The sequence below is a fragment of the Eleginops maclovinus genome, chromosome 9 (genome assembly GCF_036324505.1).
Source record: "Eleginops maclovinus isolate JMC-PN-2008 ecotype Puerto Natales chromosome 9, JC_Emac_rtc_rv5, whole genome shotgun sequence".
Classification (NCBI taxonomy): domain Eukaryota; kingdom Metazoa; phylum Chordata; class Actinopteri; order Perciformes; family Eleginopidae; genus Eleginops; species Eleginops maclovinus.
In genome coordinates, this window is record NC_086357.1 from 18,832,468 (window position 1) to 18,856,938 (window position 24,471).

Genomic DNA, 24,471 nt, shown 5'->3' on the forward strand with positions numbered 1-24,471 from the left:
TCTTTAATTATTGATGAATTTCGAAAGGAAATGTGAAGAAAAAAAAAAGTTTGTGTCCAAATATTTATAGTTCAGGTTTATAATGTTTTATTTAATTAAGGAATAGCATGCTGGTGGGGAAAACCCAGACATTATCTTGGCTTAACAGTAGTCATGTTTTAATATATTGAGCCCCCCCCCAAAAAACTGGAATCTACGGAAGAGGATTAGGACCACATGAGGGGAAAAAAATCGAGTTCTGATTTTAACCTAAGAATTCTGAGAAAAGTCATAACTCATATTTATGTTTTACTTTGGTTAGTTCCCAAAATTGTTCTCTCGTCGTGGCCCTACTCCTCATTCGTAGGAATCCGCCTGTATCTACCAAGTGTTTTTAATTATGGCAAGAAACTTTCCCCATGGGTGCAAAAAAAGAGAAATACCAATATAATGACCTCAGTGTGTCCACAATGATGCAGCCCTTTCCTCTATGTGAAAATCACTGTTGTGATCCAATCCTAGGTCATTTCTCAAAAACAAAACACCCCTCAGATGGGGTTTTCACATAAGTAAAAACAACAGATGTAAGTCAAATTGCCTAACCTCTTTTTTTAATTGATTAAAGCTGAGTAAGTCCACACTAGCGAGACAAAATTCTAACATAATTTTTATGCCTATCAATAATTTGCCATTAATGAAATTAAAAACCTGAAGGAAATCATATTTATAGAGCTCACTTTATTTAATCTACAGATTTGCTTTTCTTTTGCCATTTGCGGGCCGTGAAAATAAACTGCACACACAACATGGATATATGATCACCTTATAAAGTTAAGGTAGAAAAGATTTTAGCATATTCATATAGTCAGCAGACATGAAGCAACATTATCATTAATGTACAGTTGTGTTTGTGTCCAGCATAGTAGAGTAAGTCCATACTCCATTTCGTTTAGTATTGCTTTACACTAACTATTGAGGGAAATTGCAGACATTTAATCTATGAAATTTAATTTATTGACCAGATATTTGCTAGTCTGCAATTTGGTGGCAACATAGCAATAGCTTTTTCAGAACCTTTTTGCTGCAAAAAGCTGCCTACAATCAAACAAGTAAAAGCAACAGTAAAGGTTGGGCCTGAAAGTCTAACAATCTGCTGAGAGACGGACTGATTAAGTCTTGCTGCCCATTTCCTTTTTTTAAAACACTATTCTTGCCTGACTATTCCATTTTTTTATTGATTCAATACTTTATATCAATGATTTTGAAATGTACAACTTGGTTTATGAAATATATAATTACCACTTTTACTGAATAAGCACTGCTGCCCATAAAAACTGACTTCAACATTACCTTTTCAAGCCCTCATACAAAACATTAAAAAATCACAACTATTTTCTTTTGTTTTCACAAAAGGAAAAAGTTTTTCTCCCTTATAAGTTCCAAAATCTTCATTTATATTTCGAGCATTCATTTTAATAATCAAAACAGTCTGTATTGTCATTATACTGAAACTAGGAAAACCTAGCTTGTAAGTCCCTGTCCATGGGTAATATTGAACAACAGATCAAATGAACAATACTGATTTTCAACATATGCGTTTCCCTGATACCTGTTTAAGCCTATAGCTGCTGTGCAATTGGTGAAAGATGTTGCTCTTTCAAACTGAATAAATACATCAGATGAAATAATAACCCTGAAATAATTAACAGATTCATCAAACAGTATTGGTATCTGCACTCAGGGAAAGATACCTTCCTTTGGCTCCACGGCAGAAATATGAACTAAGTTGGCAACACTGGACTGACTCCCTGATTGGGTTACAGTCGAAATGTTATTCATGCACATTTTAACAATGCCTGTACATCTCAACTGTCCTTTGCATCACAGTCTGGCAAAAAGCACCGGACATGTTAATCTTCCTGCTCAGAAACTGCCTACTCGGCTAGTGTTGGAGACGTCTCCTGAACAGGAACTCCAAAGGTTTCAATGTGCGTCAGCGAGACAGTGGCGAGCCTGTCCTCTGCTGGGGCCTGCAGGTCCTGCTGTGATGAGATAAACATCAGAAATATATTACACAAAAAAGTGACATGTTTAAATAAAGATGTGCAAATAAGACATTCATAAAGAAAAAGTATAATTAATTATGAGTGTTTTGCTAATGTTGATTCCAACACAGTGGCCACTATATGTCTACAGGGTTAATAAAGCAACTGACTTGCACAGGAATCAAGCCTAATACTGGTTTGAATCCCTAAAATGTCTAAACCAGAAGTTTTCAAAGTGGGACGCCATTTTTGGAGGGATCCTCCAAACTGTTAACAAAGACTCAGTAAGTAAAAAGGAAAAACATTATGGTCAATCAATCAAAGTTTATTTATATAGCCTAATGCATCACAAAATGTGCCTTAGGAGGCTTTACAGTTTGAACAGAATACATTCAGTTAGTTTTCAATGTATTTTGATTGGATTAAGAGGTATTTTAGAGATACAGTAATTTTACTATGGACAGACCTTTCTTGTATGTAGCCTGAATGTATGTCACAGTCTCAGATTTTGAAAACCCATAAGCTAAACTGACTAAGAGTTATGTTATGTGCTGCTACATGCTTCAGATGGCAATAAAAAAATCATTAAGTCAATGTACTTATTTGAACATTTTATCACTAAGAATAAAATAACATATGTTGATGTCCATCTAAAGTAAGAGTAGAATAAGTCTGGTCATAGAGATATGAAAGAAATATTCATTTCTTGAGATTTTGGATATTATCAAATGAATGAATCATTAAGTCATGGCATCTTGGTTAAATTCCACTTCACTGAGTAGATTATGAGTAGGAGGTATGGTGTGGCAGCAAAAACATAGGACATACAAATGAAGCCATAGGTTGTATCCAAAGGCTAATGGCTAAACACATTCACAAGCACGAGAAAAACTCAATATGTATCCTAAAAGCACAAAAACATGAAAGTGAGGAATTAAAATACGAACTAGTTAGGAAATGCTTATTTACCAATTTATGTCGCATGTGAATATTCACCATCCCATTTTTGCATGGGCAAAGCTGAAGCATTGAAAAATAAACACGGTACTTTGAGGGTTAGAAAGCAGTATTTCAAGACTAAAGACAGACATTTTAAATTTCATTTATTTTCAGGTAGTCTAAAACTTCTCACCTGGACATCGGTCTGTGCGGGCGGTCTTCCTTCTGGCTGAGATCGAGCTGCTGCACTGTCTTTGCTGAGTATCTCTGGAGGAGGCACTTCATTCCCTTTCAGAGGTTTAGGTTTTGCAGGTTTAGATTCTGTTTTGGTCGTGTTAGCAGTAACATCGCTAGCACTCTCTTCTTCGAGCTCCTCTTGTGTCTCCGACTGGTTTTCCGACTCAGCAGAGACAATCTGCTCCGGCTCACGCTGCGCAATATCTACCTCGTCCTCGCTGTAGGGAGGCTCGACAGCGTGAAGTGTTTCCACAACCTCTATGGCTGGCTCCTCCCTGGGTCTGTGGGGCCGCCTCTGACGAAGCTGGTTCCCGCGATCAGCAATAGCAGCATCTCGGAGCCTTGGGGCACGTTGTGGTGCGTCCCCGCCTGCTAAGTAGTCGCAGCCCTCTATCTCCTGGATTCGAGGCTGCTGCTGATGCCCCAGCTGTGGAGGAGGTGGATCCCTGCGAGGTCGGCGGAAAGGAGCAGCGATGCCATACTGGAAGACTGCCTGCACACCTCCATACATGCATACCTGTAGATTCAATTTAATATATATCAGTATTGAGAAGCATTGTCCAATTTCATTTATGAGGGTCATCGATTTATCAACACTCCTTACAACGATGGCAAGCACGATGGTGAGGAGAACTGGGATCTGCAGGGTAATCGGAAGATCTTTGAGGAGGGCAACAAGAAACTCACTGATACCCTGCCCGACATGCTTCAGCGGCTCCGTGATGACGGTCGTGATGGTAACTGCAATCGCCTAAACAGAGAGGACAACTTTCTGTGTTCCATTTCCACAAAAACATAGATTTTTTCTAAACCAATACCATTTTCAAGTTGTATAGTTAGGGAGGACTCTTGATTGTTAAATAGGTTAAATACATTTATTAGACAGATTTAAATGCTATATTATTCCTCAATGTTTGCCTTAAAACAACACTGCAACATTTCACCACCTTTTTTGTGGGTTGATGTATCAAAATAAAAGCATCAGTTATTGTTACAAGGTCTGTACTTAGACTGGAAACACATTCATGCTATTATAGTGAAATACCTTGGTTGGAGGTACGAGCAGAATGGGGTTGACCAGGAGGACTTCATAGTATTTCTTACAGGGGTCATCTTGAAGAGTCAAAGTGCTTCTAAAGAATTCTGTAGAAAAACAATTGAAGACAGTACATTTAGCTAAGAAATCAACTGAAATTCAATTCAGTGGCCTCTAGCTTCTTTCTTTAAATGTTGGTACATAGGTGTCAAACTCAACGCCCGCGGGCCAAATCCGGCCCGTAAATTTATTTTATGGGGCCCGCGAGAGTTTTCAAAGAATATAATATGTTTGTTATATGGCTACACGCCGCTTTACAGAAGGTCGTTGCCCATAAACTACATGTCCCACAATTTATCTTGTTTTGTGACATGCGCACTGAAGCGACTTCAGTCAATGTCGAGAAGCAGTGTGACAGAGCTTTAGTGACAGCCGCACAGCGACACCAAACACGGAGCAAAGTCTGCTTCAGCAACCGAGAAAAGAAACCCCGGAACCAGAACCGACAGACGGCTGATCCTCACAGAATTACCCACTCTGTTAGAGTCAGTCCGATGTCGCTACAGCTCATTCAGAGACACACATGGATTTATGTTTTTAAATAAAACTTGCATTACGGTTATTTACACTTTTGTGATTTGAGAAAGATATGAGGTCTTGACTTGCAGCTTATGAATTTTTTTTCTCTATATTCAGACGATAAATACTTGTAAATACGTGTGTAAAGTTTGTGAAGGCAGGAGGAAAACTTCCGCCATCACCTAGCAATAATGTAACATAATACATTATTTGATATATATTATATATGTATATTTATATTGTCTTAAAGTTAAAACCGGCCCTTTGAGTGCAACCATAATGCTAATGTGGCCGGCGATGAAATAAGAGTTTGACATCCCTGTACTAGAGCATCCTGTCGACAAAATCTACTGTCAAACATCAGTTTAAAAGATACTCACCTGACGGTACCTCATTTCATTATTTCAAATCATTCCATGAATGGCCTCGGTGGCCTTTAATGAAATTTCTAAGTTGTTTAAGAACTAATACCGTCATTACATCTTGAGTTTAACAAGAAGCATGGACACTATCATTATTCATGTTATTGCTGGGACAAAGATGGCGCCGTTGTGTGTGGCTGGCCGTCTACCTCTGCTGCCTTTTATGTGTATTGTCCTGTTTTTATCGCTTTTATCCCACAAAGTGTCATCGCTACTGGTGTATGATCGCCTGAGTCTCCTAAAAATCCACGATTCTGTGGATAGACCACCGATCCAGGATTTTAACGACCAGACAAAGCCACTGCCACCTGTCCTGGCGTCTTTACCCTCTTACCTATGGCGTCTACCTGTGCGGTTACCACGCAACAGCCGTCGCAGAAGACGGGGAAAGAGAGGTGGAGTAATACGCCGGCTGAAAGCTCACCTGGCCTTGTCCTCCACGTACAGTGCTCGCCATCCGCTGTTTGGTCCCTCTAAGGACGGCGCCGGCTATGGCATCCGAGGCTCCGTGGATTACTCCTACCGATGGCTGCTGCCAGCCGTACCGGAGGCCGGGCACCCACTTCCCTGCCGCCGACACGTGAGAATCCGCAGACGGGGCTGCGCGCTGGAGAATCTCCGTCTTGTCAACCGGGCCTCCCAACAGACGGATCGGCGTTTGGTCCGCATGGCTCTCATCAACACCAGATCGGTCGTGAACAAGACTTTTATCTTAAATGACTTTTTTACTTCGCATTCCTTGGATTTCCTCCTGTTGACGGAAACCTGGCTGAAACCAGGTGAAAACAGCGCATTTTCTGAGCTCCTCCCACCCAGCTGTTCTTTCTTCAGCTCCCCGCGAGTGTCGGGGCGAGGGGGGGGGCTTGCTGCTGTGTTCAATGACAGTTTTAAATGGGGGTTTTCCCCCCGGTCCATACCCCTGGGGTTTAAAATGAAAATTGTTTTTGTGGATTTGCAAGCCTTTTTGGGTGATTGGTCAAAGTCGACCTGAAAAAAATGGGTTTTAACAAAGTTCTCGGATTCGGCTATACCCCCCAAAAAAGACAAGCTCCTGACTGGGGGGTTTTTAATTTTCCGTTGTTGCCCATCAAAAAATTTTTCCCACTTTTTTTAAAACCCAAGGCACTTTTTAATTTTAAATTTTCCAATGGGGATAAAAAAAGCCCACCCTTGGGCAAAAGGGGATCTTTTTTAATTTCATTTGGCTCTCATTTTCCCTCAAAGAAAATTTAGACTGAAATTCCGAAAAACCCCCCTTGTTTTTTTAAAAAAATGAGGCCCCCCAACCCGCCCCAAAAACCCTTTCTTGATCCACCCGTCAGGGCGGATCACACCCCCTCCCGGCCCGATAAATTTTTTCTGCTGTTTTCCGGACTTCGTTCTTTGCCATGAACAAAAGGCTTCCCCTCCTGTCCTGCCCTTTTTCTCCCCCTTTAAACCCCCGGGCGGGGTTTTGGACAAATCCCCCTTTTGGGGGGCGAAAACTTCTAAACCGGGGGTTTTTAAAGGGTTTTTGCCCCGGGACCCCCTTTTGGGGACGAAAACAACCCGGGGCCCCTGTTGTCCTCGCGTGGCGTGAAAAATTTGGTTTTTACAGGGATAGCTCAATGCATAAACAGGGAAAGAGGGGCCCACGCAGATTTTTTAATAAAAAATTTTAAAAATTTAAATTTAAAAAAAATTAAAAAAAAAAGATTTTTTAAAAAAAATAAAGAATAATAAAGGGGTTGTCCCAATCAGTTTGGGGAAAAAGTAACAAAAAAATGTCATGAAAAGTCGTTGGGGGTTGTACCAAAACAACACCAAGGAACCAAACCCAACAACCCCGGAAAAACCCCAAAAACCAACAAAGGGAAGACCAAGGCAGCCAAAAATGCGGGGGGGGGCAGGGTTTTTAAAACCCCCACCGGGGCAAACCTGCCCCAAATTCCCCGCTGTAAGACAGAGAGTTTGGGGAAAAAGCGGGGAGAGGAAAAAAAGCAGGGAGAAAACCCAGGTTTCCCCTTAAACAGGGGGGGCCTCCCCCGCCGGGGTTTAAACCATTTGAAAAAAAGGGAGAATTGGGCCTACCGGGTCAGTGTGATTTCGGGGCGTGGGGAAGCCCCAACAGCCTGTCTTTTGTGGCAAATGGTAGACAGAGACACCCTCATGCCCATTCCTGGTTTCAAGCCTGCCCTGTCTTATTCTTTGTACGCCAGGGGTAGAAAAACCCCCTTCCCCACACGGGTTGGGGTTTTGGAAAGGGCAAAAGAAAACCTCATTGCGGGGGGGGGGCAAGCTGGGGAAAACTGTCGGGCAACTTATCCAAAATTTAAAAAGGGGCTGTGTGTCGTAAATATGCTCCCTGCCCAAAATTGTGGAATCTCAACGAAATCCTTTTCCCACACCGTCAGATTGGGACCCACTGATGAATCGCCCTTTGAATGGGGCAGGACCCATTTTGGGGCACACGCCATTTCTTCCGAACGGTGAAACTTTGCGAATTGACGCCCCAAAGTTCCCTAAAATCCCAAATTTAAAAGTTTTTGGAGGGCAGGCGTCAGGGTTTTTAAAAATAAAGGGAAACATCCCCCAATTATTGCTCTCCCCCACTGGGCATCCCTTTAAATTTTTTTTTCCAAAAATGGTCGAGCCCGTAGACTCCCTTGTTTGCACCCCCCTTTGGCCTTCTTTTCAAACCTTGTTCAGCTCTCCCCAAAACCCCTCTGTGAGGACGCCAGCGTTAACCAAAACTATTTTAAAAAATTGGGGAAAGGGCCAGATCAAATGCTTTCGCACAAAAACCGTGATGCTCCGGGATTTCAAACACAGGCAGCCCAGCGCCGCGAGCCCGGGCCAACGCCCCTCTGGAAAAAAGGCTGGGTTTCCCACCCCCTTCATGGCATGGGGTTAAAAAACCCGGCCCGTGAATCCAATGCGTTTCTTTTTATGAAGTTGCCCGGTTTTGACAACGACATCAAACACCCCCCACGGGAGCTCCACTGAGTTTTTTTGGAGGCGGAGCCCCCTCTTGAATCGGGCAGTGGGTCAAATTCCCCCCCCGGACCCCCTCCTTACATGCGCAAACAGCCATTTTGCTCCCACTCATGGCTCGGGCCCCCACGCTGCAAAATTGCAACCACCCCCTTCCCCAAAGGGAATAGGGGCCCGTAAAAAAAATGTCCAGGGTTTTAAAAATTATTTCTACCCGGTTTTAAGTTCCCGGGGGCAGTTTTTTGCAAAAAAAAAAATTCCTCCCCAATAGTCCCAAACTGTCCTCTTTTATCGCAAAAAGTTAACAGGGGCGAATTTTTAAAACCATCTGTCCCCTCTCGATTAAAAAGGGAAAAACAGAACGGCTGAATTTTTTCCCATCAGGGGTTTTGGGGACATCATTTGCCACCCCCAATTCGTTTTCCCGATTGTGTTTTGACAAGGGAATATTTTTTAAATTTGGGGGCAACCCGGCAACAAAAGCTCTGAAAACATTTCTTGGCGCGGGCAAAAAGCGCTCGCAATGGTAGGGGCTTCTTTTTTTTTGCAACCCTGAAGCACCAGAACGTTGTTTTCAGTGCGTTTTCTTTTATTTTTTGCCTCTTTTTGGGTAGCCTCCCGGTCCTTTAAAAAATCACGCACATTTTTTGGCTTTGAAAAAGGGGGGGCCCCCAAGTGGACTTTATGCGCCCCAACCCCGGTAATTTTCCGAGGGCCCTTCAAGCTTAAATTACGAGATTTTTTGCCCATACGAAACCCAGGGACCCCTCCCCTCCCTTCGGTGGGGCATGGAACCAATTTAAACCCCTTACCCTCTTTGTATTTTCTTTTTGGGCTTTTTTGGGGAAGTTGACCCGGGAAAACCCTGTCCTTGCCCCTCGTGGGGGGCCTTCCCCTGTCGGGGCACCCTGCCCCCTTTGGCATGGCACCCGGCCCCTCGGGGCCTTTTCCCCATACAAAAGTCCATTGGTGCTAAAATTTTTTAATTTTCTAACTAGAAAACCAAGGGCCCCCAAAATTTTTGGCGGACTAACAACCTACCTTAAAAATACTCTGCGGCAGGGTAAAAAAAGGGGTGGCAACTTTTGCCCCCAAAATTTGTAGGGAAGGAAAAATTTTAAAGGTTAGCGACGCAACTCTTTCCCTTTAGCAAATTTCACAGGCACCATAGACGGGGATAGGCGCAAGGCTCCCTTCTGTCAGCTAAAATTTTATTTTATTTAAAAAAATATTTTTCACGTATGTAAGGGTTATTCGGGAAAGGGTTTAAAAATTTTAAAGCAAATTTAAATTTTAAAAAAAACAATGGGAACTGATAAACATGGGCTCTTGCAGGGCCCCAATGCAATGCCGCCGCCCCCCAAAGGGGGCCCGGGAAAACCGGGTTTAAAAACCCCTTTTTAAAACCAAAGGGAAACCGGGGGTTGAACGACACCCCCCGGGGCCACTAGGAAACTTTTGGGGGCAGGCGGAACGCAGAGGGAAGGGGGAAAAAATGATGTGTCTCGGCAAATTTTAAAGGGGACGGGCCCCTCCTAAATTATAAGATTTGGTGGGTGAAGAAAAAATCCGGGCCCTTTTAATATTTTTTCCCTTCCAGCAGTCACAGCCCCAAAGGTGTTATTTGATAAATTTAAATGCTTTTGGGGAAACCCATGCACTTCTAAGGGACTGTGTTCCCCATGGCCACTTTGAGTTTTTCCCTTCACATTTGGGGAAAATGTGGATTCTGTCCAGAAAATATATCAGTAAGAGTGTCACCATGAATACTAACAATGATCTGCTCGTTGCCCCAGCTCATTCTGCTGTGTTGAACAGTTTGAGTTGGTTTCCCTTTTTTCTCTTGGTGACATAATGAAATCCATGAAATCTACAAATTGCCCATTGGATACTGTCCCTGCCAAAGTGCTGAAAATGGGTTTTTAATACTGTGGGGCCTAGTCTCCTGGTTTTTATCAACTCCTGCCTTAGATTAGGAACTGTTCCAGATGCTTTTAAACATGCTGTGGTCAGGCCCCTTCTTAAAAAGCCTAATCTTGACCCCTCTGTGTTATCAAATTTTAGACCTGTCTCCAATCTGCCCTTTCTTTCTAAGGTTTTAGAAAAAACTGTTTTTATACAATTACAGTCCTTTTTGGATGACAACTCCGTACTCGAGAAGTTCCAATCTGGGTTTAGGTCTCGCCACAGTACTGAGTCTGCACTGTTAAAGGTGCACAACGATATTGCTCTGTCTGTGGATACCAAGTGCCCCGTTATCTTAGTGCTGCTTGATCTGACAGCAGCCTTCGACACGGTGGACCATGCAGTCCTCCTGTCACGTCTAAAAAATTATGTTGGCATCCACGGCACCGGGTTGAAGTGGTTTACATCTTATTTGTCCAGTAGGACTTTCTCTGTTATGGTTGGTGACCTGTCCTCTTCCAGTGCTCCTCTCTCTTGTGGAGTCCCACAAGGATCTATTCTTGGCCCTATCCTTTTTTCTTTGTACATGTTACCACTGGGGTCAATTATAGCCAGGCACAACCTTTCCTTTCACTGTTATGCAGACGACCTGCAAATCTATCTGCCAGTGAAGCCAAACAGTAACAGTGCACATTGTTCTTTATTTGACTGTATTGCTGATATTAAGCAGTGGTTGGCTCAAAATTTTCTTAACTTAAATGATGAAAAAACTGAATGTATTGTGTTTGGAGATACTGCGTCAGCCGACTTTGGCACCCTGTCTCCAAAGCTCAGTTCAACTGTCAGAAATCTTGGTGTAACTTTTGACAGTCATCTCAAGTTCGACAAACAAATCAGTAATGTTGTCAGGACCAGTTTTTTCCAGCTGCGTCTTTTAGCTAAAGTTAAAATGTTTTTAAGCCGCCACGACCTCGAGAAAGCCATTCATGCTTTAATTAGTTCACGGCTAGATTATTGTAACGCACTTTATGTTGGCCTCTCTCAGTCCTCCCTCAGTCGCCTCCAACTCGTGCAAAATGCCGCGGCACGTCTTTTAACCAACACTCACAGACGTGTGCACATTACCCCTGTTCTTAACTCCCTTCATTGGCTTCCTGTCCTTTCTAGAATTGATAAGAACTTATAATGTTTGTTTTTAAAGCTCTTCATGGCCTTGCCCCATTATATTTATCCGAACTTTTAACCATCCGAGATCCAGGTAGAGCGTTGAGGTCGACAAATCAACTTGTACTGGAAGCGCCCAGATCAAAATATAAACACTGGGGTGACCGAGCCTTTTCCGTCGCTGCTCCCAGGCTCTGGAACAAGCTCCCCACCGAGATGCGTCTCATCTCGGACCCGGGCCTTTTTAAATCCAGGCTAAAAACCTACTTATTTAGGATGGCTTTTAATACCCAGTAGAACGATGGCGCTTTTATCTTATTTTATTTTATTTGACTTTGCTGTATTTTATTGCTCTCACTGTTTTTATTGTTTTTAAATTGTTTTTATTTCTGTCTTTTTATTGTTACACTATGTAAAGCACTTTGGTACTCCGAAAGGATTGTTGTAAAGGGCTGTATAAATAAAGTACATTTACATTTACATTTATGAAAGCAATACATTTTCAAATGTGTTAAATAAGATGCACAAGATTGATCACCTTTCAAGCTGTCACTCCAGTCAAACTTCTTCAATCCAGTGCACTTCTCATAGTTCTCCATCTTCACTTGGTTTCTTTGGTGGTCAGCAAAGGCAATCTGTAAGAAAAAAACCCCTGCAGAATTACAAACCTGCCGGGAAAAAAAAGGCACAGAATGGCAGCTTAACAGGGGCAACGAAACTTCACCTTGTACAGATAGAGCCAGTTCCAGACAATACTGACGAGGAAGCAGACAGCGAACAGTCGTTTGAACTGCATGAACCAGGACACCGTGGACCACAGCTGAGTGCATATAATGGCCACAATCACCAGTACAAAGAGGCCCATCTGGAATAAACAGAGTACAGCACGACTAGTTACAAACAATGGGGAAAATAATCAAAAAATATGTAACTAAAGCATTTTAGAAACATTTACATAAGTGGGACACCTTAGCCTGTTGGATATAGACTGTTTGCATTGTTTGAAAGCTACATTTTACATTGTCAAGTAGAATAAAAAACAAACGGGTACATAGAAATTTCTTATTGCATTGTCATTCAACATGTTCTATTAGAGGAAAGGTTTTTGGGATTTTAAAAGTACTCGGATACCAGACAGAATTAATTCTATTGCGACATCAGCCAGTAACTCAAGTTTGGAACACATGCTCAAATATCTCTTAATACACATGCAAAAAAACAAGTGACTATTTTTTAGGTAGCACATGACTAAAGGATTTTTAACTCTAAACAAAGATTTCAGCTTAATGAATGAGTTTACCTTTAATACTGTGTCAAGCTCCACACCAAAGCTATCTTCAAAACGCCACTTCCATGCCTCGTAGTCATGTGGTCTGAGATCCACCAGTATCTGACTGATGGCGTTGTCCAGAGCTCCCGTTCTCCAGCTGTCTTCCCCCTCCAGGAGAGCCTCAATCTCTGTCATGGCTTGGGTGGAGAGTCTGATGTTGGCATCATAAAAGACTTCTGTTGAGTCACTTGGCTGGGGAGAAACAGGGACAAGTAGCTTTTTCAAATGGGCCACATGATGATTGCAAAAAAAAAGTATGGTTCAATTTAACATTGGCAAAAGCATTTTTAAAGCCACATGACACAGCTTTAACATTTGAAATGACCACCTACCACACCAACTCGTCGTATTTCCTTCCGGAGTCTGGTGAGGAATCGTTTGAAAACTGGATTGCATGTAGGCTGCTGTGATATGACCGATATTTTCTTCTTCAGTTCTTCAATCTGAATGAAAGGATGTTTTTTTTCTGTTACACTTAGCACAGTGACTGATTTATAATTGCTTAACACATGCTAACACTCTGACCACCAACCTGTTTCTTCAGATCCACCACTTGTGAGTTGCACGACGTCAGCTCCTCCTGATTGGAGTCCCGAGTAAACTCTCTCCTCTTGGTTGGCACATTGTCATAGTTTGCAGACTATACAAACACACTCAAATATTAACGGTCACAATATAAAAAGAGCTAAAGGGCATTCAAGCCAGTGTTTAACAATAAGCATCAACCAACCTCTGCAGGCTCCCTCATCGTTTTGGTGCTTGCATCGTAGTTGAGCATATCATAAGGGTCTAGCCAATCAGCATCCTGTGCAGAGCCAGACAGAAACAGGCTGACAACCAGTACCACGAGGAGCATCCTGGCACAGAGGAGGGTATCTGTTAACTATTTATCTGATAGAATATCCAGCAAGACTTCCTGGAAAGTGAAAACAAACGCAAGTGGCTAACTTTACCATCTGTGCTCAAGCTAAAGTGAATAAATACTATACTTAACAAGCGAATGGTAAACAAAACGGCTTTGAACATTCAGACCCAGCGACTCAAACTGAGCTAAGAAACAACTTCAATACCCGAAAGCTATAAAAAGATGAATATTTAATCCTCTCTACTCTAACAACACCATAACAGCTAGGCTACAGCTACAAGCTGCCATACTACAGAGCCGCTTTACGCGGTAGGACCATCTGACGGATCCTACGTTCGTTGCAAAGGATCATGGGAAATGTAGTGCTTGAGAAAAGAGGGCGAACGACAATGTGATACTCAAGAAAGATCCTGCATTAAAATAATACTAAAGTAAAAGTGCACAGGTATAACAAACAAAATGAAGGCCTACTTAAATATATAAGAGTCGAGTTTAAGGTGTGAATAAAGGAGTAAGGAATAATTCAAAGTGTGTTTTATTACATTATTTTCATTTTCAAATAGCACAACATGCGCAAATAGTTAAACTATTTTAATTGTGTCTATTCTTAGTCAAATAAAGCTGTACTAAATTAAGTAAAGGAATTAAATTGATTTCAAATTTAAAATCTGTCACTGAATGGCTTCATACCTACACTGTAAATGCAGGTCACACCAAAACGTGATCACACGAGGCCCTTGCTGGTGCATTTGTATGCTCTTTTACAGTTTGAAAGTGATAAAACCGCTTTAGTTTATAACTGATGTCATTTGACTCACACCAATTTACAAAAACCAGCACAATGATGACAACCTCGGAATTAAAGATTCAACAAAACCTTTATTGCAAAAATGTGTTTATTATATTTACATTAATAGCAACATTTATTGAGAATGATTATATTTTACTTGATTTCCAACCATTTACAGTTTAGCTATTCCATGATACCACTCTGTTCATGTCGTTTGAAAGTCTACATCTTAGAAAAGACGTACACAGAAAACCAGTACTTATGAACCCACAGAACATAACGAGGGATTTCAGGAAACTCAGTAAACGATGCTAAACGCACGCATGGAATGACCAAAACTCATTTTGGTCTCTGCACATGATACTGGAGCCCAAACTGTGGCAGCAACTTTGCCTTAAATGTTCACCTGCAACATGAGACGCAGGCAATGTTTAATCAGAGCGCTACAGGTTCAGATCTATCTTCCTTTTCGCCCCTTACCCCCCTTCATCCCTCCTCTGCCACCCTTGGCTTGGCCACCCCTTCCTTTGCCTCCTTTTGCTTTGCCCCCATTGGCTCGTTGTTCCTTCCTCTGCATCCCTCGCATGTCCTTCTTCATGCGACTGTCCACCACTTTGAAAGTTCCCTTGACGCCGGAGGGCCGTCTCACCTTCTTGCCAGCTCCCTTTTTGCTGACAACGTATGTTACCTCTCTCTTCTCCTTCCCCAGGCCTGCTTTTTTGTAGATACTGAAGAAAGCAGAAACAAAAAAAACGTTTTTCAATGTATGTTATATTACAAATGTTCCAGTATGAAGCGATATCTTTCCTTTCAAGGAATCTCCTTCTGAAATACAGGCTTTCATACCTCTTCAGCTGAGCATTCTTCTCCCTCTCAGAGATGTCGACTGTGTTCACGACTGCCTCTGCTTTCTTCTTAAACTGATCCATCTTCTTCAGCATCTGGAAATATCAGAGAATCACAGAATTATTTTGAAGTTCATTAAAGTAAAAAAGGTTTTGGCTATTTTCGTTTGTCTTAAAACAGATCTAGCAGTTGAAATGGTTTCAATCATGATCCTGTTTTATGTCTGATCATCTTCTTACCCTCCTCTTCTTCCTGGCCTTCGCCTCAGCAACTTTTTTGATGGGTCGGGCATCGATCTCCTTCCACTTCTGTTTGAACTCCTCCACCATCTCTTTGGTGACAGGTGTCGGCTTCTTCCTGTGTTTCTTTTCGTCAACAAGGAACCACTCCGGTACATCCCACTGCTGCTCAGAGCTAGCAAACCTGTAAGAACAAACAATCAGCTTGCTGTATGGACATACCGTATTAAACATATATTCTGGTTTCAAAAACAAATAGGGATGTGTATACTTAATGCATGTTGCACCTGGTAACAGATTCGTCAGGAAATGGAAATTACATTATTTTCAAATAATACATCAGGCAGATATTACATTTCTGTAAATGCCCTTCCTATTTTTTATTTATTTGACACTTAACCCTAAAGACCCTAAACTTAGGTATACCTTAGTATCAAGCTTGGGCAACAGAGGCTTTTTTTGATGGTATGATCAATTGATTTTGCTTTTATTGGATGTGTTGACAATAAGAAAATATAGAATGTTTTCAGCCTTTTACTTTAAATAAATACTGTAAGATTTGTGAGACAATTTAAACCAGTTGAGAAGTGAGCACGCACACACACACACACACACACACACACACACACACACACACACACACACACACACACACACACACACACACACACACACACACACACACACACACACACACACACACACACACACACACACACACACACACACACACACACACACACACACACACACACACACACACACACACACACACACACACACACACACACACACACACACACACACACACACACACACACCTGTGGAAGGAGCCATCCACCAGGTCCCTGGCTCGCTTCTTGGATGTAGCGATCTGACAGCCCAGGGCCAGGCCCTCTGCATCAAGAATCCTGGCTTTCTTACCTGAGGAACACAGAAGCCAAAACCATTAATAAAGTTGCAAAAAACAGAAAGCTAAATACATTTCACTGGCTGCATTCAGAAAGTATTTTGTGCATATAACCTGGTTTTCAGTAGATTTAGGTAGGATGTATGTAGTTGGAAATAACACCTGCAACAGAAATGCTCCTCATACTCACTTATGCTTTCGACAGGGACAACCTGGAAGTCGTCTTCATTGGCGTCTCCAGACGTCCCACCAGAAATCCCTCCAGCACCTCTAGTGACCTGCTTCATCTTGGTGATCTCCCTGAAACAAGCAGCAAAATATACATTTAATTATGCGTGCATTTGTCAATAGTAGGGCTGACCTCCAATATTCGACGATTCGATGAGGTCTGATTCGACTATGAACCTCGTAGTCGAACCTTCGTAAAATGTTGTTATACAACAAAGACCATACCATTCTGACTATATGGGGTGCCAGCGGCTGCCGAGCATTAATTGTTACATAGAATGTCTTTTTTTGTTATATAAAAGCCTATTTTAATGCAAAATCGGTCTATTTTATGTTAATAAAGAGTTCCAATGATTTGTTCGTTTAAATGGTAGTCTTAGCTTATTACGGTATTAATAAATAACACCTACTGCAGTTGCGCAATCCAAATGAGCGCAGGTGAGCAGCACACAGGACCGTTAGTGTTTACGAATTTATTGGCTCACAATGGCTACTAAAAAGACATCAAAAGTGTGGAACTATTTTGAAAAGGTTAAAGATGACCCGAAGAAAGTGAAGTGTAAGTTGTGTGAGCAGGTTCTTGCATATCACACGACGACAACCAACATGGCATATCATTTGAAGCGGGTAAGGCTTGTTAACTTTACAAACAAACAAACAAACAGTTCTACCACTCTTTTATCAATACAGGCATTAAAATATTATTTTACTGAATTACTGAAAAGATTGCAGAGTTTGTGGCACCTGATATGAGGCCTGTGCGCATTGTTGAGGGTGGGGGATTTAAAGAACTCTTGCGCACACTTGAGCCAGGCTACACCGTCCCTACAAGAGCTACGGTGATGGATATCGTGCACACAAAATATCTATCGACACGGTCAGAGATATACAGGGCAATACAGGACTGTGAAGCTGTCAGTTTCACAACTGATATCTCATCGTCACATCACATTTCATCACTGGAGACTGGCGACTGGAGAGTTTGGACAGTCACACAGCCGATCACATTGCACGAGAACTGACGGAGATAATTTGCGAGTGGGACATTCCAAGTACCAAGATCGTTTCTGTGGTGCATGACAACGCAGCAAACATGGTTGCTCATCGTGACCGATCGTGACCTGGAGCTATCCACATCACAGTGGCGCACTGCAGAGGACATTGTCGCTGTTCTTAAACCAATGATCACTCTGACAGAGCTTTTGTCCCAAGAAAATAATGCATCCCTGTCTGCCACTGTCCCCATGCTTATGAATATTAAAAAAACACATTTGGTGGTGCATGCGGACGACAGTCGAACCACAAAGATCATCAAGACTACGCTGTCCGAGGAGATGGACAGGCGATGGGAGCTTAAAGGGCCAGGGCTGGAAAGAAGTGTCTACATCAGTGCGGCGGTGCTTGACCCACGCTTCAAGAAGCTCTCCTTTCTCTCCGACGACCAAAGAGATGAGGCGTATTCAGTGGTGGCAGAACTAGCTGAGAGTCTAACTGACAGGTCTTGCCAGGAGGAAAGTGACACGGTGGATCCTGCAAAACAGGACACTGTGATGGCTATGCTGCTGGCCAGTGATGAAGATGAGGAGGAACAGGATGAGACAAGCGAGATGAAGGCCTATTTGAAGGACTTCACTAAATGCACTGGAGGCCCCCTGGAATGGTGGAAGAAAAATGAGGATAGATATCCAAAGTTCTCAAGAGCTGCTAGGAGATTTCACAGCATCCCCTCCACCTCCACGCCCTCAGAGAGGATAGTTTCCAAAGCGGGTTTCATTGCCAACAAATCAAGGAGCGCACTTTTCCCGACCAACGTGAACAAGCTGGTTTTCCTGGCCGTAAACTGTGAATTAAAAGCCAAGAAATGGGTTCTTAACTGAGCGATAAAGGCATGTTTTGGCACGTTGTTGTTTTTGAAGCCATTTTGTTCCGATTTTATGTGAACTGTTGTGATGTTTAATATGCCCAGTTTCGTTCATCTGGCTTTAAATAAATAAAGGTATTTGTTTCACACCTACCATGTTTTTTGAGCTCTTTTGTTTGAAACGGAAAAATATAAAGATCTAGCTGCTATCTGGAGAAAAATAAAAGGTTCGACTATCAGTCGACTACGGCAAAATCTGACCAATCAGATTCGACTATGAAAATCCTTAGTCGAAAACAGCCCTAGTCAATAGTATGAATGAAACTGGATTTTGAAATGAAAAGAGCATAAACAGTAAATGAGGTTTTACTTTTCATCATCAGAGCTGTCATCTGAGTCGCTGTCAGTGTCGTCTTCCGCTTCTTTTAAAGGTCCCGCCTTCTCCTCCTCTGGCAGAGCAGCTGTCCCTTCTTCCTCCTCTTCCTCCTGCACATCTTCAGCTTTCCTCTTTTTGCCTTTTCCAAAAGAAGACCCAAAATGGTTATTATATTGCCTGATTCAGATCTTTATATTAGATAATTTAACTAATACTCGTTTTGTTTTACTGACTACTTTTGATGAACATGTGTGAATAACTTCATGAGAAACGGAGAAGACTGTTACTTTTTTGTTTGTCCTGAAGCCACTCGGTCTGTCGGAGCTCGCTTTCTGCGTCTCCTTCCAGGTTGATCTCAGAGAATATGCCCTACAGTGCAAAAGGTTGGCAGGGTCACAGGTCACGCAATAGTCCACATATTTGCAGGTGGTAACCCAGAGAGAGATCAGTAATTATGTGAACAAAGAGGCAGCTGAGAAATTATTTTATAACATGAACATTGTAAATATATGAAATTATGGGAAGTGGACCAACCTTGCTGAACCACAGGTTGGTTTCTCGTTCCTTCTTCTCATCCTTTTCCTCTAGTTCAACTAGCAAGGCACTATCCTGCCCTTCTATCTCCTCTTCTTCAACAAACTTTACTCTGGAAACAGACACAAATAAGCAAAAGTAAAGAGCTACTACTAAAGAAATAATGACATTTTTTCTGTGACAGTAAATAATATAAACGATACATGACAGGAACAACATTTTAAATAGTGGACTGCCTTGGTTCACGCAATATGACTTTTCTCACTTCTTTTTCTGTGGTGCCAGCTCTCTCTGCTTCTGCTCCACCTCTTCCATGTCCTCATCATCTAAATCGGAGGCCAGGGAAATCTCATCCGCATCGTCACTCTCTTCAGACAGGTGGAGGTCGTCGTCTTCTTCTTCCAGAGTGTCTGCCAGCTGCATGTCCCCTTTGGATATATGTGCCAGTGTCTGATGGAGAGATGTGATTGGCAAAAGAATTAGCTTTCTTTGTTTTCCCCACCACTAAAATCTTTGGAAGGCGACATTACAGACGCGACAATATCTGAACCAAAACTAAAAACGATGCTTCCACCAGATGCAATTTCAGAAGCATCCCTCCAATACATGCCTTGTCTATTTTTGGCCGAGTGTTGCACATATTAGATCAAGCCGAGAAATATTGGGATGCAAAAATTGGCCCTGCGATGAAGCTCCCCTGGAGTGGCCAGATGCACAGGGCCCCCTACATTTGAAGGTCGAAGTCTTAAGATGTTGAGTGTAGTCGTAGAATATGTTTTTTTGTTAAATGTTCCGGTGTACTTGGTCACGGTGTTATGGCAAGTTTATAAAATGGTGGGAAAATGTCCTCTTTACTCACTAAATCCCAGCCCGTTTGTTTCTTTGTTGTGTGGGTGTATTATCTTTACCTTTTGCTTCTTGATGGTGCTGAGGGAGAACATGGATGAGTCGTGGGATTCTGCGATGGAGACGCCAGGCAGGTCCATCTTCAGCTCCACCCTCTCCCTCTGCTTCCTCCGTTCTTCAGCAGCTTCCTCTTCTTCCTGATGAAGCAGGACAGTAAGAAAATCTCAAATTTCTAAACACCATGTTCCGAATGTAATTTGTTTCCAATAAAACTGCATCAACGGCAAGATATTGCAACAAGTACTCGCAGAGGACTGCAGAATTAAATTATATCACGAGGAGAAAGAAGGTGTAGTACCGTTTGAGCTCAGCCACCTCCTCAGCTTTCAGTTCTGCCAGTTTATTCTCCATTTCTTCCTCGTCCTCCTTGTCCTCATCGTCCTCCTCGTCCTCCTCGTCCTTCTCCTCCACAGGTTTCTTTTTCTTCTTCTTCTCTGGTTCTTCATCAAAATCAGCTTTTTCTTCATCAGAACTTAAACTAAAAACACAGCAAAAAGGAGGTTTTTTGTATGACCCAATTTGGCAAAAAAAAAAAAAAAAGACATGAGAATATTTCTGTAGCTTTTGGTAAATTAAGTGTAAAGACTTTACTTTATATCCGGGTCAATTGGTTTGGAGTCCCCCTTCAGTTTTTTGGCCAGGTATTTCCTCAGTTTGGTCCTCCAGGTAAGCAGCAGGCTGAAGGACGATCAAATGATGTAAATTAATCCTTGAATCTCTTATACTTATCTCTATTATTTCTAGCCCTGAGAAATGTACTTACCGCAGCTCTTTGCGTCCTAAAACTTTGATGTCATGGAGACACTCTTTTATCTCAATAGTTGTGGACGGGTGAAACTCCAGATCTGGGTTGTCAAAGGTGATCTGAGAGAAGACAGAGTGAGAGCTGAAATTCCTGAGGGTTTTTTCTTAACATAGTCAGTCATTTCAAAAATTATATTTTAGACTGTAATTTCAAATAGTCCGGGTACAGGATCCTTTATAAACCTTTCGCTTTGCAATTTATATCAAACAGGACTTTCTATGAAATGGCAGCATCAGTCTTTTTTAATATCAAATTATAGGAAGTGAACTCACCGCACTGGCTTTGCTAAGGAAGTCTATGGCGTTATCTGCTTTCAGGAAGGTTGTCACTGTGAAACTGTGGTAGAGTGTCAGATCCCCATCTGAGTATCCCTCCGCCTGCAACAAAAGAGCAGCTGCTTAGTCAAACAAAAAAATACTACCTTATCAACACAATAGCAAATGTGTAAACACCTATTAGACTTGGATCGAAATGATATATCAATGTTCATCTGATATTCCCATGTCTTGTAGAGTGTACACACCTTTGCCTTCTTGACCGGAATCAGATCTCTGACAGTTTTGGCCTGCTCCTCCACTTCTTTGAACGCATATTTGGGGTCAAAAAACCTGCTGTCGATTTTGTCCGGGGCAAGATAACCTGTTAGGAAAAGATAAATGTTGAGTTCAGATGAACTCTACGAAAGTGGCTAAGGAATCTGACACGTTTTGTTCTGTAATCCGCTGCCACTGACCCTGACAGACGACAAAGATCTCAGCGGACTCGTTCCTGGACGCCTGCGGCTTGGTGGCCTGCACCTTCTTGAAGAACTGCTGGAAGATCCAGAGCAGCGGCTGGTAGTCTTTGGAGCGGAAGACCTTGGTGACGAAGGTGCCACCTTTGTTCAGAAAATCGCAGGCCAACTTCATGGCCATGAGGGTCAAATGAGCTGGAGGTGAAGCGGAGAACAGAGCACGATTTTGAGATATTTCAGTATGAATGTGATCCGTTACTTACTGGTATACTATTGGTCAAACTTTTACTTTTTGGTGGCACCTACCTTGTGAAAAGGCATCATGTTGCCAGTTGGCTCCCACATTCGGGGCTCCGTCATTCAACACGACGTCGACCTTCCAAGTCTGCAGTTCCTTTTTTATAGCCTATGTGTGTGACAAGAACATCGCACTCAATAAATCCATGTTGTATCTCCAGTTTTTTATATATATTTGCAGGGCTTTTAAATAGCTGATTTAGTGTTTATCAGTTTTTGCAGCCTGGACACTGATGTTTGTTTGCAGCTGCCTCACCTGTTTGCATTTGTCAGTGGTGATGTCTTCTTGCAGTGTAACAACATTGGGAATGGGCCTAATGGGCACCAGGTCAACACCTTACAGAAAAGAAAAAAGCCAACTTTATTACTTTTATCACAGTTTCCATATACAATACCAATTAATGAGATTTTAAAAAAGCAACAGACAAAAGCCTGAACAAAGACAGAACTATTTATTAGAGCTCCATAAAATGTATATATATTTATATTCCAAGTGTCAATTGAGCATTTAAAAATCACCTTTTAATGTTTGTCGTCAAATTTTAGGACGTTATCACAATAAATAGAAATCTCAATTTGAATAAAATGGAATAAATTCTACAAATATAATGTATCAAATATTATTGGTGAAGCTTAATCTTTTGTATAACTGCACAGAAATAATGGATTAAACTAAATGGAAAAACATACAAAAAGAAAGATCTTGAATGTCAGCATTATGAATGAAGTTTTTAGCAATTCGGTGCAGCTCCAATTTATTATCAGATAATTGTGACATAATACTCACCAATAACGAGACTTGATACAGGCATAAACTTTGACGCCACCTGCAACCTGCAAGGACAATACACTCACAATCATGAGTTTTGCAAACTATAATCCACAAAAAAACATTTCACTCAATCACCCCACTAGGCAGAGCATAAACTACAGAACACCATACTATAATTATTATTAATGACTGTGTGCCAAGCATAATAAAATACTGAATTAAAACATTGTATTATGTCCGAGGCAAATATTTTTGCTGTCAGGAAGAAACTGTGTCTCAAATTCACGAATAAAGACGACAACAGTGCAGCATGTAACTTCTGTACAGTTTTGGTAATTCATTTTAACACGTTTAAATTCTTGAGTGCAGAAACTCTACAAAGTGTGCAAACTCAAGACTTGATTCTTAAAAACTGTGTAAGTCTTCTTTTTTTCTCCCCCCAAACCGAGAATTGATCATAAACCAATAAGAAAATTCATACATTGATAATAATGGACTGATACGCTGAACTGATACTGGCATTTGGTTATACTAAATATTGTCAAGACTTATCTTATGCCCCAGTTTGGCCTGATAGCAGTAATAGACAACAACTGTTCGGGGAAAGCATGATTTCCTGCGTCTATAAGGTTGCACAGTACTAAGACTTTAGGGCTCTTGTTGAGAGTGATCTTAATGTCCAAAGAACACAATTAACAACCCTTAATTACAGCTTTTGGGGGGGAGGGTTATACTTCCACGTTAAATATACTTTATTAATGTCTCTGACAGAACACGACCCAGTGTCCCCAAATCATGAATAATAATTCATTTATATCCCCCTTTATCTCTAGTTTGGGGCCCATTGCTTTAAACCCTTGACATGTTAGCAGAATAATAGTTTCTTTAATCTCAAACAGTGTTGACAGGCTCACCATCCTCCAGGAGCAGCACACAGGTCCAAGACAGCTCTGGCTTTCTGGAGAAACTGGAATTTACGGTTAAGCTGAATTAGCTTAAAGGAAGAACGGGAGCGATAACCTGAAAAAATACAAAACCAGATGTTGTCAGAGAGCTGGCCCTACGAAAAATATAATCCAGCACACATTATCTTCAGTGTTAGCGAGTTAGTTAGCACTTCTGCTAATACCTACTTCAATGCGTACAGTCTAAAACGTGCTTTATTTATAACAGTGTTACTGTACCTGTTTCTTTTGCCAGATGGTAAAATTTATCCTTTCGGGTTTTTCCGACTTTGAGTTTCTTCCCCATCTTTGTGGCTGTTTTCTTTACACTTTACTGTAACTCAGAAATATCACAGTTAAAGCACTCAAACGTTCATGAAAACAACACGTGCGGATGTCTCGGCGCAGAGAATCTACGTCACACCACTGGTCGTATTTCTTCTTCTACTGATTTGTTTCAGGGTGTTTACGGGACGTTGGCGCCCTCTGATGTGCATACCGCAAACTGCAATAGTTTCTGTTGGTACATTCAGATATATAGAGGAAAGTAATAGTTTGATCGAGAATATTACATTTCAGCTGTGTGGTGTTTTTTATTATACACATGTTTTTTTTTCTCTCTGTTATTTGAGTGAAGTGACACCAATTTTAAACTCTGACTAACTTCAGAGTTCATATTTGACAAACAAACACAGTTGAAACCCTGTAATGTAAATTATACGAGGCCAATTTCCTAGACAAATAACTCAGTCATTT

At 41.7% G+C, this 24,471-nt stretch overlaps 2 protein-coding genes across 4 annotated transcripts; both read right to left on the reverse strand.

Moving 5' to 3' along the window:
* Positions 1 to 1,430: 1,430 nt before the first annotated feature.
* Positions 1,431 to 13,793, reverse strand: clcc1 (chloride channel CLIC-like 1). Of its 3 annotated transcripts, XM_063891402.1 has the most exons (11): positions 13,340 to 13,793; positions 13,142 to 13,249; positions 12,942 to 13,052; positions 12,580 to 12,801; positions 12,004 to 12,144; positions 11,818 to 11,914; positions 4,246 to 4,343; positions 3,805 to 3,951; positions 3,157 to 3,717; positions 2,994 to 3,044; positions 1,431 to 2,021 (listed from the first exon to the last, which is right to left on the reverse strand). In XM_063891402.1, the coding sequence occupies exons 1-11, from the start codon at positions 13,463 to 13,465 to the stop codon at positions 1,914 to 1,916; spliced, it is 1,770 nt and encodes a 589-aa protein (XP_063747472.1). In that variant the 5' UTR covers positions 13,466 to 13,793; the 3' UTR covers positions 1,431 to 1,913. The 3 variants fall into 3 exon arrangements, with proteins under 3 accessions (XP_063747472.1, XP_063747475.1, XP_063747474.1); XM_063891405.1 differs by lacking the exon at positions 2,994 to 3,044 and having other exon boundaries at positions 1,431 to 2,018; positions 13,340 to 13,792; XM_063891404.1 differs by lacking the exon at positions 2,994 to 3,044 and having other exon boundaries at positions 13,340 to 13,791.
* A 540-nt stretch (positions 13,794 to 14,333) lies between these two features.
* Positions 14,334 to 24,166, reverse strand: ftsj3 (FtsJ RNA 2'-O-methyltransferase 3). The gene is given in 22 exon segments (XM_063892332.1): positions 14,334 to 14,992; positions 15,111 to 15,205; positions 15,350 to 15,533; positions 16,171 to 16,273; positions 16,450 to 16,559; positions 18,719 to 18,863; positions 19,012 to 19,093; positions 19,259 to 19,370; positions 19,524 to 19,708; positions 20,167 to 20,282; positions 20,285 to 20,301; positions 20,463 to 20,642; positions 20,756 to 20,842; positions 20,928 to 21,028; positions 21,242 to 21,346; positions 21,493 to 21,608; positions 21,703 to 21,897; positions 22,009 to 22,108; positions 22,256 to 22,335; positions 22,787 to 22,833; positions 23,686 to 23,791; positions 23,956 to 24,166. Coding segments are annotated over 22 exon segments (2,604 nt in total). The 5' UTR covers positions 24,023 to 24,166; the 3' UTR covers positions 14,334 to 14,721.
* Between the last annotated feature and the right edge of the window lie 305 nt (positions 24,167 to 24,471).

Excerpts from the sequence above, each read along its gene's own strand:
- clcc1 (XM_063891402.1), bottom strand. The coding sequence starts at position 13,465 with ATGCTCCTCGTGGTACTGGTTGTCAGCCTGTTTCTGTCTGGCTCTGCA. Across the intron at positions 3,045-3,156 it reads CCGCACAGACCGATGTCCAG|CTTTGCCCATGCAAAAATGG; the intron begins GTGAGAAGTTTT and ends TCAATGCTTCAG. Across the intron at positions 2,022-2,993 it reads TTCACATGCGACATAAATTG|CAGGACCTGCAGGCCCCAGC; the intron begins GTAAATAAGCAT and ends ATCTCATCACAG.